Source organism: Callionymus lyra, chromosome 17, assembly GCF_982586985.1.
Source record: "Callionymus lyra chromosome 17, fCalLyr1.hap1.1, whole genome shotgun sequence".
Classification (NCBI taxonomy): domain Eukaryota; kingdom Metazoa; phylum Chordata; class Actinopteri; order Syngnathiformes; family Callionymidae; genus Callionymus; species Callionymus lyra.
In genome coordinates this window covers 498,186-513,160 of record NC_141834.1, presented here as the reverse complement: position 1 = coordinate 513,160, position 14,975 = coordinate 498,186, and the positions used below count along the sequence as shown (strand labels likewise).

At 37.3% G+C, this 14,975-nt stretch overlaps 1 protein-coding gene across 1 annotated transcript; it reads right to left on the bottom strand.

Annotated features, from left to right (window-relative positions):
* Nucleotides 1–32: 32 nt before the first annotated feature.
* On the bottom strand, nucleotides 33–7,683 carry LOC148061013 (uncharacterized). The gene is made up of 3 exons (XM_087813100.1): nucleotides 7,538–7,683; nucleotides 1,340–1,863; nucleotides 33–354 (listed from the first exon to the last, which is right to left on the bottom strand). Exons 2-3 carry the CDS (start codon nucleotides 1,855–1,857, stop codon nucleotides 225–227), a joined length of 648 nt encoding a protein of 215 aa, XP_087669226.1. The 5' UTR covers nucleotides 1,858–1,863; nucleotides 7,538–7,683; the 3' UTR covers nucleotides 33–224.
* Nucleotides 7,684–14,975: the final 7,292 nt, after the last annotated feature.

Sequence of the window (14,975 nt, the reverse complement as noted above, 5' to 3'; positions counted from 1 at the left end):
GGTCACTTTATTCAAGATCATTTCTGGTCGAGCTTTATTTAAAATTATTTCAAACCTGATGGTATACGCATACATGTATTTGGAAGTACAATATTTTCTTGGATCAAATGCTGAAAAGACATGGGACCATTTCTTATGTAGAGGTACTGTTGATCTTAATTTCTTCTCTGTCATGTGTTCAACTATACGATAAATGCGATAAAAAAAATGGATGCTATGAAACATCAACTGATCGTCTCTCTGAAGCGTTTCGTGAACAACGTGTGCAGCCGCTGTGAGGAGCTCTCCAGGCGAGAGGCGATGTCTGCTGCAGCACGGAACATCTCCTGGATGGAGGAAGACTCTTCTCTGATTCTGGAGGTCCAGGTCAGCAGACGAGGGAGGGAACAGAGAAAATAGAGAGTTTATTTAATAAAAACGTTTTTTTGGAATATATACTGTCTCTCTTTTCTAGTTCTTATCTTTTTTTGTCCTAAATGTTGGAAGTTCTCATACATACAATATAAGATTATAAGATGCTGAGTCAACCTTAATTTCAAACAACAAATCGACTATTTTCGGGGGGACTGAAAGGACCAGAAGGGGCTCAACTGTATCCGTCGATCGCCGCAGGATCGCTGATGTTTACCCGAGATCAGTGGTCCCCCACCTTTTCCAACTCAGGGCCCACTTTTAAGTCTCCAAAACCTTTGCGGCCCACCTCTGACCCCATAAATACGAAGGCATTATAATGCGTTCTCATTTCCTTGTCACATGTATAATACACAAAGGAAAAACAATATAATGAAAATATTATTTAAAAATGTAAAATATCCATTTGAACCTAACGCGTTTTAACACTTGAAGCATTATTATGTGTATTTTTATTTTAATATAATTACATCCACCCTCCCACAAAAAAATGATACCATTTTGGAAACGATTTTGCGGCCAACTTGAAATACCTTCGCGGCCCACCAGGGGGCCGGGGCCCAAAGGTTGGGAATCACTGCCCTAGAGCTTCACCTTTCTGGCTTTGTTCGTTCAGAGAGAGAGTAGCAGTGACTCAGATCGGGATGATGGGTTCTTACCTGGGTGTCATAAGGGATACTTTTATTCATCGCAACTTGACAATAGAAACTGTCGACCAAGTTGCGACTTCAATAATAAATAGTCATATCACTCCCTATTACTTTCACCTTCTGTATTCCCAACACCATTGTTTTCACTTGAATTACACTACAACCATCAACACTCACCATCTTCTTAGTGGTCCTCACACTTGTTTAACTTCAAATATAGTAACAGTGTCCCTAAAGTCATCGGTGTCGTCATTACGAGTTAGTCATCTTAAACTCACTTCTGCATGCCGGTAAGGGCGTGCAGCACCTCCCCCTCCAGCTGCTTCTTGAGATCCTCCTCAGCCTTCTCCAGAGCCTCGTGACAGCTCTTCCGCTCCTCTTGAGCGACGATGATGTTTTCCTTGATCACATCTTCGTAGCGTTGATCCCCCATCTCTTCCCCTACAACCTGCACCAGGTTCTCCAACACCTCCTCGTTTCCATGCTGAAGGGCCCACAGGTGGTCCATCTCTTCTCTTTGGGCTCTCAGGCTGTGGGAGGAGGTGGTGCAAGTGCTGAAGTGAAGCGAGCACTTGTCTGGTTGAGGGTGGTAGAGCAGTGGAGGCGAGAGTGTCCCTGCTGCCCCCCAGACGTTTGCATCAGTCCGTAAAGGCTCATCACCTGCTGTCACCTGAGATGTTCCATTAGTTTCAGCTCTGCCAGAGCCAGAGCCCCACTCTCCATCTCCACTTTGGCATAGTACTGGGGTTGTTATGGTTGCCAAGACAAATATAAGGGTTGTCCATAAAGAGTACATAGTTACCTAGACAAAGAGAGAAAAGTTAGCCGAGTTGTCTAATGGTGTCATGTACAAGGAGGAAATAGACACCAGTTGATGATTGTTGATTGTAGGAAATATCTATAAGACAGTCATGTCACACCATGTACGGTGTAGAAAAGTACAACAATGGCTGTACTGTAGTCAAATAAAATCATTATTTGCATCGATTTTCTTGCCAGAGGAAAAAACCTTGGTGGGATGTTATGCAGCAGTTTTCATGCAGGCGTTCTTTCACCTTGTTGATCAGAGCTCCTACTTCGTGATACTGAACTAACCAGAGAGAAACAATTGTTTCATTTTGCTAGGTTTTCTAGGTAGAAAGGTAAACGTTTGTAACCCTGTATAACTATATTAACAGTTTTTTTTTATTATTGTTAAAATAGTTTTCGGTTCAGGTAACTGTCATTTTCGGACAGTAAATATCAATTTCAGTAATTGTCTTCGTTAAAGCTGAAGTTGTTATTTTCTTGTTTTTCTTAGTATTGTAACAGAGCATTAAAATGACTATATGAAAGCAGCGTACTAGATCAGTCATTGTCTTATAATTGTTATCTTATTTTATCCTTTGCTTCTTTGTCATCAATCAAAAAGAGAGAATGGAAAAGTAAGTTTCTCATTTTAATGGTTGAACTAAAATGGTCATGTCCTGTCATTTATGTTCCTTTTCGTCTCTGGTCTTATTGTGAAGTCCTGATCCCTGGGGGCTAATGTCTTTTTGTCAGTGCCTTGTGCCTGTTATTTTTGTTATTAAAGTAGTTGTTCATCATTCCTGTCTCCTGCCTCTGCATTTGGGTTCCCTGCCCCAAGTCCTGACACAAATTTAAAGAAACGAAGAAGAAAATGAACAATGACGTAATAGAAAAAACTAATCTAATGTTGTAGATAGTTTCAAAAATGTTATGCACTAACATAGTACCAGGTAGTGATGGGTCGATGAGGTGTCATGAAGCGTTTCAACGCATAGTTTCACGCAACCTTCTAATAATGTCTATCTATCTGGTCTGAGGTTTGAAAACAAACCCTGTGAAAAATCTTGACAAATGAGCGATTTATGATCACTTTTATAGTGTAAACACATAATTCTTCTATTGATGTAATGCACTGTAGGAGCGAGTGGCACTGTACCAAGATGGCCGCCCTGTATACACACAGCTCTAGTGGGCGACAGCAGTCGATGTGACGTCTATGTATATAGATGTCTATGGTTTGGCTCATCAATGTCAGTTCGAAAAAGTCCCGGTATCAATCACGTGACGTTCTTAAAGCAATACGCGCACCGACATGGGTGTTGCTGTCTGGGCTCAACGCACACTGGTAACAAGTGAGCTACTACACAAAGAAGTAATAAAAAAGGCAAAAAACTTCAAAGAGTTTGGCCTTCAAATATTGAAAATACCTTTGCAGATCATTACAAAATATAATATACTGTGACTGACTAAGTCCACTAATGAGATAGTGTTTACGGTAAAAGTAGTTCCTTTAGTGAAGTTTTATCTTTTGTTGTTCATCTAATAAGGAAAACCCTCTAACAAATGCAGACCGTTGTCACAGTGGAGCTTCAAAGCCAATAATGTCGTATTACTAATGTTGTTTTTGTTCAGTAAAGAATGTCTAGAAATCTTTGCTCACTTCTTGGACAACCCGAGAAAGCACCTGAGAGACAGAGCTACTCCTAAATGTCTTTACCCTGCACAGATGGTCTGGTCAGGAGAGATTGGGTTTCAAAGTGACTTCCAAGCAGCCGAATCACTTTTAAATGCTCTTTGATTCAACTCTAATACCAAGTTGATCTCTGGCAGTTTCACAGCTAAGAAAAACACCTGGCCAAACAACACTCTTGTCACAGCTTCATCCCAATGAAACTCTTGGATCTCTCAGTCGAGTACATCACTCTTTCCACTGGATAGTCCAGTATTTTAACTCCTTATCAAAACATCGACGTGGAAAGTCTTGAACTCTAAAAAGATTTTTCTCTGAAGTCTAACTTTAGTGACTCTATTGCTTGCTGAGATGTCATTGTCTGCAGCATCACGCTCTCAACCACTTGAGTGGGTGACATTTTAGTGTCTCAATGATGCCTCAGGGTTTCAATGATGTCGTAATTAAATCGAGTTTTTCGTGTTATTAGTGATGTCTCATGATACAGTGTCTTCACTACACAGCTGTTTCATGAGGCGTCATCAACCCATCAATTGTCTTTATTGGTTTTAGTAATTCTATTTTCATTTTTGTATTTTTATTTTGGAGTGTTACGGGGTGATTCATAAATTTTATAATGGTGTTGTGGAGAAAATATAATTCTATTGTTTAAGAAACATAAGCGTTATATCAGGGGCATTGTTTAAATAATAAAGTTAATAAGAAAAACTTTTTTAATGACAAAAGGTTATGCTCATTTCTTTTTAAAATCAATTAATAAATACATCTTAAAACACATTTACACTTTTAAGGCCTGGTTTCATAGAATAACAAACAATTATATTGAAAAATATTATAAAGACAAAGCCACCCTATGTGACAAGAAAGTGGCGGATCCGTGCAACAGTGAACAATAAAAACATGTTTTATAGCTACATTTAGAAGATAACTTAAGGGTTCCAGCCTCTAAGAATGTCTCAACAGCAACTCAGTTCCACTCTAAAATCATTTCCAGGTGCATGCTGGGGGATAAACAACCTTGAGTGAATTTAGAGGAAGTGCTCTCAAACTCAACAAGATTTCAATGTCAGAGAGAGATATTTGAGTGAGACTCTAGAAGTAATAATGTCACAAAGATACAGTTATTTATTTATTTTTTACTTTGTCTTGGACAAAGAAAGTATCCTTCCACAGGACATAAGAAGAAGAAGTGGTGTCTTCTTTTAAGAGCCCACATCTAAAATAGGAAAAATATGGTATAGCAGAATAAATAGGAATGTTTGGACAGGGCCATTTACTAAGAGAGGAAGTCTTGAAATGCTCATCAGTTATTTCAGGAAGAATTCTCAAATGAATATGAATTGTAAACATTTTTGCATAGGCATTTACTGACAGCTCCATGTTTCTATGTTCTTCAACATGTGTCCTTGAACTCACCCTGACTAAATCTTTAATGATTTCCATTGATAGCAGGAACACAATCAAATGAAAAACTGTAGAGCTCAAGTCATGTTTTCTTAAACCAACATGCTGGCCAACAAAAACTTTCCCAGAAACGTCTTAATTGTGATCTTGAATGTAATCACTTGATGGTAGCGACAGAAATCGTTTCCTCTTTCTCTTTCATAAAATCGATGAAAGAGAATACATTATCAGCTATATAAATAAAGATTTATATTTTGAATGCAACACATGCGCATGTGTTCATGGATGTGGCAAATTTTCCCAGATTGTTCACCGACACCAACCACAACTCATTTATTTTTGAATGAACAACAACTGCATACAGGCTAGCTTTGAAAGAATGTTTTTTAGTGTACATTGGTAGCCAAAAGGGTGTATTGATATCATACGTCATGAGCTGGTTTTACTGACTAAGACATTGAAGACGGATCTAAATGATAATTTAATCTTGTCTTAAACTCGCCTGTGAGATTGTTTAATGTAACTTTGTAGTTCTTGAGATGACCGTGGTGTTGAGAACACTTATTCCTGTTCTTAGTCTCATCTTGGTCTTGTCTTTGTCACAGGTTCTCTACGTCTCGCCTGGTCTCGGGCCATAATAGCAATCTTGATTGATAGTGAGCGTTGAATATTCTTTCCATTCTTTTAATGATAAATACAAGACAAACTTTGACACTCCTCCTTACAGTCACTCCAGAGAGATTCATTGGCATAATGTGGTCAAATTCAACTCCAGCACATGTTAATGATGGTACTATTTATTTTTTATTTTCTTTTTTTGGGTCTCACCCTGGAAAGGGTCAGAGTCCTCTGACTGTTGCCCATATAGGAAGTATCCAGGACTGATTGTGGAGGCACTTTTTCAGAGATTTACATTTATTAAATAGCTGAAGTACCCAGCGTTGCCCAGGGATTTTGTTGTTTTCGGTGACTTTGGACAAAAAAGTAAAATCAGGCTGGTCATTTTGGGCCCTTTAAAGATAAAGATAAATATGTTCTCTTTGGTACATGAAGTCAAACTACACTTTTTGCATTGTTAATTAAAAAAACAATCTTTATTGTTGCTTGTTGAAGCCTGGAGCCAAATCACGTCCACATATATTTTGTAAAAAAAATGATTGAAAAGAATCATGAACAATTTCAAAAATAGTTTCTTGTTGTGAAAATATGTTTAACGATCATGAATGTACATTTCAAGTTGAAATTCTCAAATCATGTATTTTGAAAAACCTTTTATGAGGCTTAGATCACACTCTCATTAATTCATTAATTTGGAAATACTAAAGGAATTCAACCGTCAGCACCTTCATAACATAACCTTCCTCTGCAAAGGCATCTGGATCAAAAACATTTAATCTTTATCTGACTTTTACTGCTCAAGTTTGGACGCCAGTGAAAGAAAAGCTGTTGAGCATTTAACATTCACTGTGACAGCATGGAAATGTCATTCATCTCAGGGTGTGCCTGGACTGTCTGGGTGCAGTAAAAAGAAGATCCGGTGACATTATTGGAGTGTGGAAAAGGTCCTTCTAATAGGAGAACACTGCTGACTGACAGCAGCAGTAGACGCATGTTTGTGGGACTCCTCTGTGACCTCTCTTGACCTTACTGGCTAAGGTGTGACGGTCCCGTCACGGTAGAGCTTTTTTTTACTCGTCTATTCTGGCCTTAAATAGCGGTGGCTGTGGTGCTGACATGAGCCCAGAACAAAAGTGGAGTTTTTTTTTTTTATTGTTTTTGGCTGTGGTTTGAAGCCAGATGTTGATTTATATCAGCTCAGGCTGCACAGATGGAGGATAATAACAGAACAGCCACTTTCAATGACATTTCATCGTTTAATGCTCAGTTCAAACTGCTGAGTGTGCACAAAACAAAAATTATAATAACCACATGGCTGTTGGTTGCCAGCAAGTTCCCGCTGTTGTCATGAAGCCTGTCTTTCTCATTTTAGGTCAGTTGTAGGAAACAGATATTCTTAGAACTCCTTATGAGAACTTTTTTGTTTTTTTACCATTGTTTGTTGTTTTTTACCCCCCCCCCACCAGCTTGGTTTTTGTTTAGCAAAATTCTTTAGCTTTAGTTGCAAAAGTTGCTGTACATATTCCTACACTTAATATTGAACAACACTAAAACTTATGCAAGATTTTAAACTGTCCATTTGTGGCATCCTCTTCTGTTTCACTGGCTCTATAGCTGGTGTGATTATGACCTTTACATCCAGACTGGACTTCGGATCATTCCGTTGATTTGCGAATCCATATCTTTGTGCGTCTCTGACCCGCCACTTTAAGTTTATGGATCCTGACCCTTGGACACAGCCTCATCTTCACTCATGTCTCAGATAATCAGAGCTCGGCTGCTCGGCCTTCTGTTCGCACTTGTCGGCGCAAGTGTGTTCCACAGGTGCTGTCACAATTGGACAGTGTTACCATGACAACCATGTCTGTAGCACTGAGCAATTACAGCCAAGAGAAATCTCACATAAGCTCGGAGCATCTTTGCTGAAGATAAGAACCTAATCCACACATCTCAAGTGAAGAAAAAAAAAACTTACTGTAACGTATTCTTGCTACTTCCCTCCACGCTCTCATCAAAGCAAGGCCAGTTTCAACATTGTCTCCTTCTCGAGAACAAATACTTTCTCCTTACTAGGGTTTGGCTGGAGATGTTTGCGTCTGGGTGCCCCGTACTGCCGAGGGAGAGGTGAGGGGGGGGTCTGCAGAAAAGCCCAAAGTCAATGATTTCTTTCTTTTCAGTGGAAAGAAGGGGCCGGCAGAGAGGAGGGCTGATGACAGAGAGTAATCTACTTCACATGTGTGAGTCGCTGAGAGAGGAAGTGGGCTCGACTTGTTGTGAACTATTTTGCTATGTTATGTTATGGACTTGTAAGCTTATGTCAGATGCTCGGAGGATGCAGATGGCACTTTATTAGTCTTTATTGGCCTCATAATGTAAATAAAAGGGTTGTAGAAATAATACAGAAAGTCAACTTGGACAATAAATAAGTTGCAACGTTACTTTAATAAACACAGAAATTAATCAACTAGCAGACCACAGTTAAACTACTTTTGTTTTCAAATTAGTTTTTGTTTTTTCTTTAAGATGTATAGCTCTAACCCTCCATTGTATAGTATTATCCGGAAAAGATTTAAACATATTTTTAAATAAAATAATTACATTTATATATAAAGGTTTATTTCCGTTGGAACAGGCAGTTCAAATAAAATGAATCCTATCAGTATATTTTCATCTTGAAAACCAGTTTTATTTAGGAATAATGTGGAAATTAAAAATTCTTTGAACAAAATCAGGACACCAAAGCCGAAAAAATGAAACACCAAAATAACCTAACTATGGGTAATGTTTATGGCTGTAACTGTGTTATGAAAGACTTTATTCAGCACTGACATTTCAACAAGGCACAACTTAAAATGAATAGATTTTTTTTTACCTAAGTTATTTTGTGAAACTACACCAAACTCACTAATCTAGGGTTATTGCTATAAAAGGGATAGTGCATAAGCAAATATTTGTCAAATGTTTAAATAGATACACATAATTATTGATTAGAATAATTAGAAGTGAACAATTTTTTTTTTTTAATGAAATCATCCCATTTGTTTTCTTTTCATAGAAGTGAATACTGTTCCGTGAGTGATTCTTATTTCATTGAAATGTATCCTTTTGAGAGGATCATACACCGAATGCCAAGCTTCATTGAAAACATCATTCGTGTGTGACCAGCTGTGTGGCGAAAGATATTTTTCTTCTTTATGTCCTGCCATCACTTGAGTTTACATTGTCGACTTATTAACACGTGCAAGAAGACCTCAAAAATAAATCAGTTTCTAAACTGGACATCTGCTTCTGTGTTATTTAACGAGAATGCCATATCTGGTTTTGTGTGATCCAACATCCTGTTTTGGCCGTGTTCTTTAGTGATAAAAGTCTTTAAAAAAAATTGATAATCTGGATAAGTTTCACTTTGATTTGACTTCTGGTTTAAGAAAATAAATGCTTTAAGCAAATGTTTGGCTTCTCTGTTAAGTGTATACTTTGGCTTATGCGATCTGGAACTGGTGTGGTTATATGTACACACATCTTTTAAATAATAATAAAAGGGCAGCTTAAGATGGGGCTATTACTGTTGCTAAAGCTTTGTAAATGCATGAAAGGATTCACAAATATAACGTTTATCTGTACAGTGATCCACAAATGTGTAACTCAAATCTATAAAGTCAAGCATCACAAACTTCCAAAAAACTAAAGAACCTGCTATTTTTGCACATGTGACTTTTGCCACAGTTCATGATCCGCGAACGTGTAACAGGATTTGAATACAAATGTCTCAGCTGCAATGACACCGTCCCGCCAGTAGGAGGCTAATAAACCTCCATGCAGCTGAAAAGAGTTGACATGGACACGAACACGAACGAGCCCCTGACATGACATGGTAAAAAAAATAATCTTAATCCGTGGCGAAAGTGAGTGTTGTGGACACGAAATAATGACCTTGTGCTATCAGGAATGAATCCAAATATTTTTATGAATCTATTGCACCTCAACATCCCGTGTAGTTCTTGTCATTTTTACGAGATTGTTTTTAAAATCTTATAGTGGTTTAGAGAATTCAATATTTAGGTATAGGTCTCAATAAGACACGTTGGTGTGATAAATGTTGTAATTTTACAACTGAATACAATGTAACATCTCTCTTCTGACATTCTTTAGAATAAACTCTCTGGTGTCAATAACGTCAGAATATAAATAATGCCTAAACAAAAATGTCTGTTATTGAGACGAATACCTAAATATTATTTTTTAAGAACAAAAAAACAATCACGTAAAAATGAAGTAAAGGACTAGCCAGGTCTCAAACTCAGGATGTTAAGGTGAAGTGCCATGAGCTGTAGCATTGAGCTAAACAGACGGATGACATAAACAAGGATTTGGATTAATTTGTGATTATTAATTCCTGGCCACAAATTATGTTTTATTTTCTTACCATGCCATGTTTGGGACTCAATCGTTTTCCTGTCCATGTCAACTCTATTCAGCTGCATGGAGGCGTATCCGCCCCCTACTGACGGGACGGTGTCGTCGCAGGTGAGGCTTTTTTTTTTACAAATCCTATTACACTTTTGCGGATCGTGAATGGTGGCAGGACTGTTGCAAAAGTCACGTGCGCAAGGAGACCAGGTTTTTCAGTTTTTTTTTAAACTTGCGCTAAGTATATAATGCTTGACTTGTCAGTTTTTATTAATTTAAGCATACTTATTCTGAATTACACATTTGTGGATTAATGTACGGATACACGTATATATTTGCAATTTCTTTCGCGCATTTTTACAAAGCTTTAGTAAGCGTAATAGCCCCATAGATTACTTTCAAAAGAGAAGATGAAAAAGATGGACTTGGATGCTTGATTCAATATATTTACGTTGATGTCATCTTTATGTTGTCAAGGTGACTATTCCATGGTCAGTCCACATTAATCCCTTAAACAACCTTTTTACTTAGAAGCCAAGAATTTTTAATCTTATTCCATTTGTAAAATTCTCTACAGAGATAAATAAAAGTGTCTATTTTTAATGAAAACTATTTAGTTCTCACTACTGAGCCTTGAGAAACTCACAATCCCATATGAGATATTTATTTAAGGAGTTACATACAATTGAATATGTGTTTTACATTATTAAGTATGAAGTGATTCCATTTAGTATGACTTCATCATCAGAGTTTACTCATGAGAGTTTAAGCCAGCACCTGATCAGGATCAGCACTCCATGATAAGTGACGGGGATTGTTCCACTCCAGGATTAATTCTGGAGGATAGGCATCTACATCCACAACCAGATAACACTGAAGCAGCCTGGCTCAGCTCCTGATCACAGATTTAATACTTTCTAGGTCAAGATGAAGAGATATTTGATGAAAGAAAGTATTTTAACAGTGGCTCACAATTTAGGCTTTCAGGGAAACATTTATGTGCAATTTTTCACTTTCATTTTTCATGTCAGTTGTATGATGTCAACAGCAAAAAAGAAAGACACATTTTTGCTTTTGAGTAATTTTCCTTTCATCATTGAAATGTTAGCTTTCTGGTCGTTTTTACTGTATAACAAGAGAGGGCAAAATGCAGCAATTTGTCATTTTCAGAATATTTTTTAATAACCTTTTCGTCATGACAAACACACACCTTCATGCAGCAGTGGACCAGATGACATGTCTCAAACATGGCAGCCCAGGCTGCCAGGAGAAGAGATGCATGTCTGATCCTGATACAGGGACAATATGGACCAAATGTCTGTACAACAGGAAACAAACAACACAATTCCCAGACAAATGTTCTGATATCCATGCCTATTGTGAAAACGGCAGCTCTGTGGGTAGAACATGAAGAACAAAAGTTTAAAGAAAATTGTCCACATTTAAGATACGGTCTGTGCTGTATTTTGTTCAGATTATCATTCATTCAAATTATCTGGTAAAACATTACATACTAGAGGTTAAGTTAGTGCAGCATCTTGAGATGTGCATAAGTCTGACAATCTGAATCGGTGGATGGATATTGGCTAGTTTCCTTTCTTAACTGAGGCTGTGGACTTTGTTCTCTTCACAGTTGCTCTTGCTGATAAAGTCTGCTCCACTCCAGGAGGTCCTCAAGCCAAATATCTCAGTATCCACTGACACTATCAATGTGCTCTTTTTTGTCAAATACCACAGGATATTAAATCAGTAGACGTGCCATTCAAAACAAACCCTGAAATACAACCTCAGTTACGTGAAGCGGATGAAAAAACTGTATGTTTTAGAGGCCATTGATATGATAGCCACATTTCTAAAAATAATTACAGACATGAAAGTGTTTAGAAATGGTTATTTCCGAATCAGCGATTAATACCAACCATTCTCTCACTGCCAGGCAAACCCCCTAGAAATCAGATCTGGTTTTATAATCAAACATTTTACTTGTACAATTGAGAAAGAAGAACAGTTTACATGTCTGTTTGGATACTTTCTGAAGCAGAGAGGTGTTAGGTTGCTGTTATATCACCGTATAAGTTTCACAAGCTGTGAGTTATCGTGCTCAACAAAAGAAGTGAAGTGAACACTAACAGTAATACAAAGGGTTTGATAAATAGGAAAATGTAGTTTTAGCTCAGCATGTTCCCACACATGGATACACAGACTCTGAAAATAAATGCTTTAAGCAAATGTTTGGCTTCTTTGTTAAGTGTATACTTTGTCTTATGTGAGCTTGAACTGGTGGTTATGTTTACACACATCTTTTAAATAATAATAAAGGAGGAGCTTAAGATTCTCTGTCAATTTCCATTAATGTCAGTAGCTATTAGAGAAACCAGTTTTTCTCTCTGTAGTCCGTTATTCTTCTGGAGTGATGACTTTCAAACAAGAAGTTGACAATATGGCCTTGTCCTTTTTTTAAAATGAAAACTATTTAGGTCCCACTAGTGAGCCTTGAGGAACTCCATACTTACGAAATCCCATATGAGATATCTATTAAAGGAGTTACATAAAATTAAATCAGCATTTAGCTCAGCATGTTCCCATCACACGTGGACACACAGAAGAACCTCATTTAACATAATAGAGTTGTACTACATGAATCATCATGTACATACATTATAAACAATTATAATGTAGTTAAAAGGTTACATACAGCTTCTTTAATCCATTTAGTGGTGCTCTAGAGATAGTGGATAAGCAACCGTTACAAATGGTTGAAGCTCCTACAGTTTATTGGATGGACTTCATCCAACAGAGGCCCCCAAACCACATTTGAGAAACCATACTTCATACAAAGCTTACCAGCTTGTCTTACAGTTTAACTCTGTTGTTCACATGGTTGCTACAGCAACCGACTTCCGTCCAGACATCATTTTATAAGTCAAACAGCAGGCACTGAGGTTGCCAGAGGACGTCCTGAGCTCTGATCAATCAAAAGTGACACTGATTTTGGCCAATGGACATCCACATATCAATACCAGTGTTCTTTTATATGGCTCCTCTCTGTTTAACGTCATTAACTCGCCGGGACAAGTAGAAGATAAATGGTCAGAAGGGGAGCCAAAATTGAATTAGACAAACATAATTAGCGGTGTTGTGTTCTTTCTGAGAGTAGATCAGCGGATGACTTCATCCACACACAGCAGTGTCACCACTTACTGGAACAGCTGCATTTACATGAGATAAATGAGACAAATGACTGTGTTACATTAGGATGTTACGACTCCATTGAGAGCATTTCCTTTTGTGTTTCTATCAAATACACTTATATCTTCACTAGTGTTGCAGTTATAATCTCGTCAATTTGGCACTTTTCAAAGTGCAATGTTCAATATCATTACAGCCCTGGATGTGTTCCACAGCTGCTCGTTAAATCTGAGACGTATCCACTTGTCAACTTCACTTCTTCAATGACTCTGCAACTTATTTTGATGGATGGATTGAAATGAAGGTGTTGTAGTGGATAAGCGACACCTTCAGAATAATAACAGTGTTAGACCTTTGGTTTAATTGTGTTCATTTTAATGTGAAAAATGTTGAATTCCACCTCAAAATTACTGCAGTGCTGTTATGCAATAGCTCAACTTATTTGCTTGAATTTAAATAAGAATTATGATTGATAGTGATCTCCAGCTAATGTTATCGTTGACTTTTACGTGAAACCTATAGTAATAATCATATAATAACTCATGATGATAATGATATTGCTTCCAGGGGAAAAGATCTAATAGCTCGGCCACGTCCTCACAATGGACATGACCTAGGATGACTATATCAGACGGCAGTGCTGCAATATGTATGTGCAGGGAATCCTCTTGCTTGCAGGTAACATGCATGTTCATACAATGTCGTACAATGCAAATTAAGAATTGTACTTAATTTTTATTTTACTTGAACTTAATTGAGTGAAATGTTTGTAAACACACTCAGAATATATATACAGTATATAAAATGACAAAAAAAACAACACTTTTTTTGCAAACTTCATTTGCTACCAACCTTTTATAATTCTGATTAGGAGGGGTTTTTTTTTCTCAAAAAGAGACGTGTCAGGAGGCAGGATGATGACTTGCTTTGAAACTATTTCATGTAGCAAAATAGAAAAATACAATTATTGCTTGAGTCATGCGATTTTAATCACATTTTTAATTTCATACTGTATGTTATTTTGTGAATCCTAATTTAAATCAGATCAAATACTTACAGACAGAAACAGAAAGGAAGTGTGGGTCATGAGGGAAAGAGACAACTCAACTGTCCTAGAAACACATCAGAAGATGATCCTAGTTGACCATAACCTGAATTACAATCAACGCTGAAGGTCAGAAGAAGGAAAATGAGAGTCAAGACTCCAGATTTGAACCCATTCAAGCAGAAAGTCCTAATCAATACTTGAGGGATGAACAACGCATGTCAAAAAAAGGCAGGGTGAGGGTCACAAATATGAAGCTGACCCTAACGTTGGAAATTCAATTCAAGGAAACCACCAAGGTCACCAAAGGGCTTCTGTTGGAAAAATAGAAGTGGAAAAAGAAGAATAGGTGCTATTTTCCTGTGAAACTACATTTTACGACTGCATGTCAGGCTCTGTGTGTGAGATGAAAACTGTCATAATGTCGTCACAAGGATAATATAGGATTGATTCAAGAACAGCACCATTTTCCGGTTTAAATCAATGGACCAGAATACAATATTGTTACATTCTCTATATTTATACATTTACAGGTATGTCGAATAATTAATTAAACACATCTGTGTATATATTGGCAATACCAGATTGATGTGTTGAATTCCATTTTAGGCCGAGCAGTTGGATTTAAATTTCAAAATCAAGGCTTCTTGAAATTGAAATTTAGTTTATATTTTTCATTTTGTAATAATGTAATAATTGATTTTACTTTAAATAGTTGTGACACATGCAAGTAAGTAAGTAATTAGTATTTATTGGGGGGTGGGGGGGC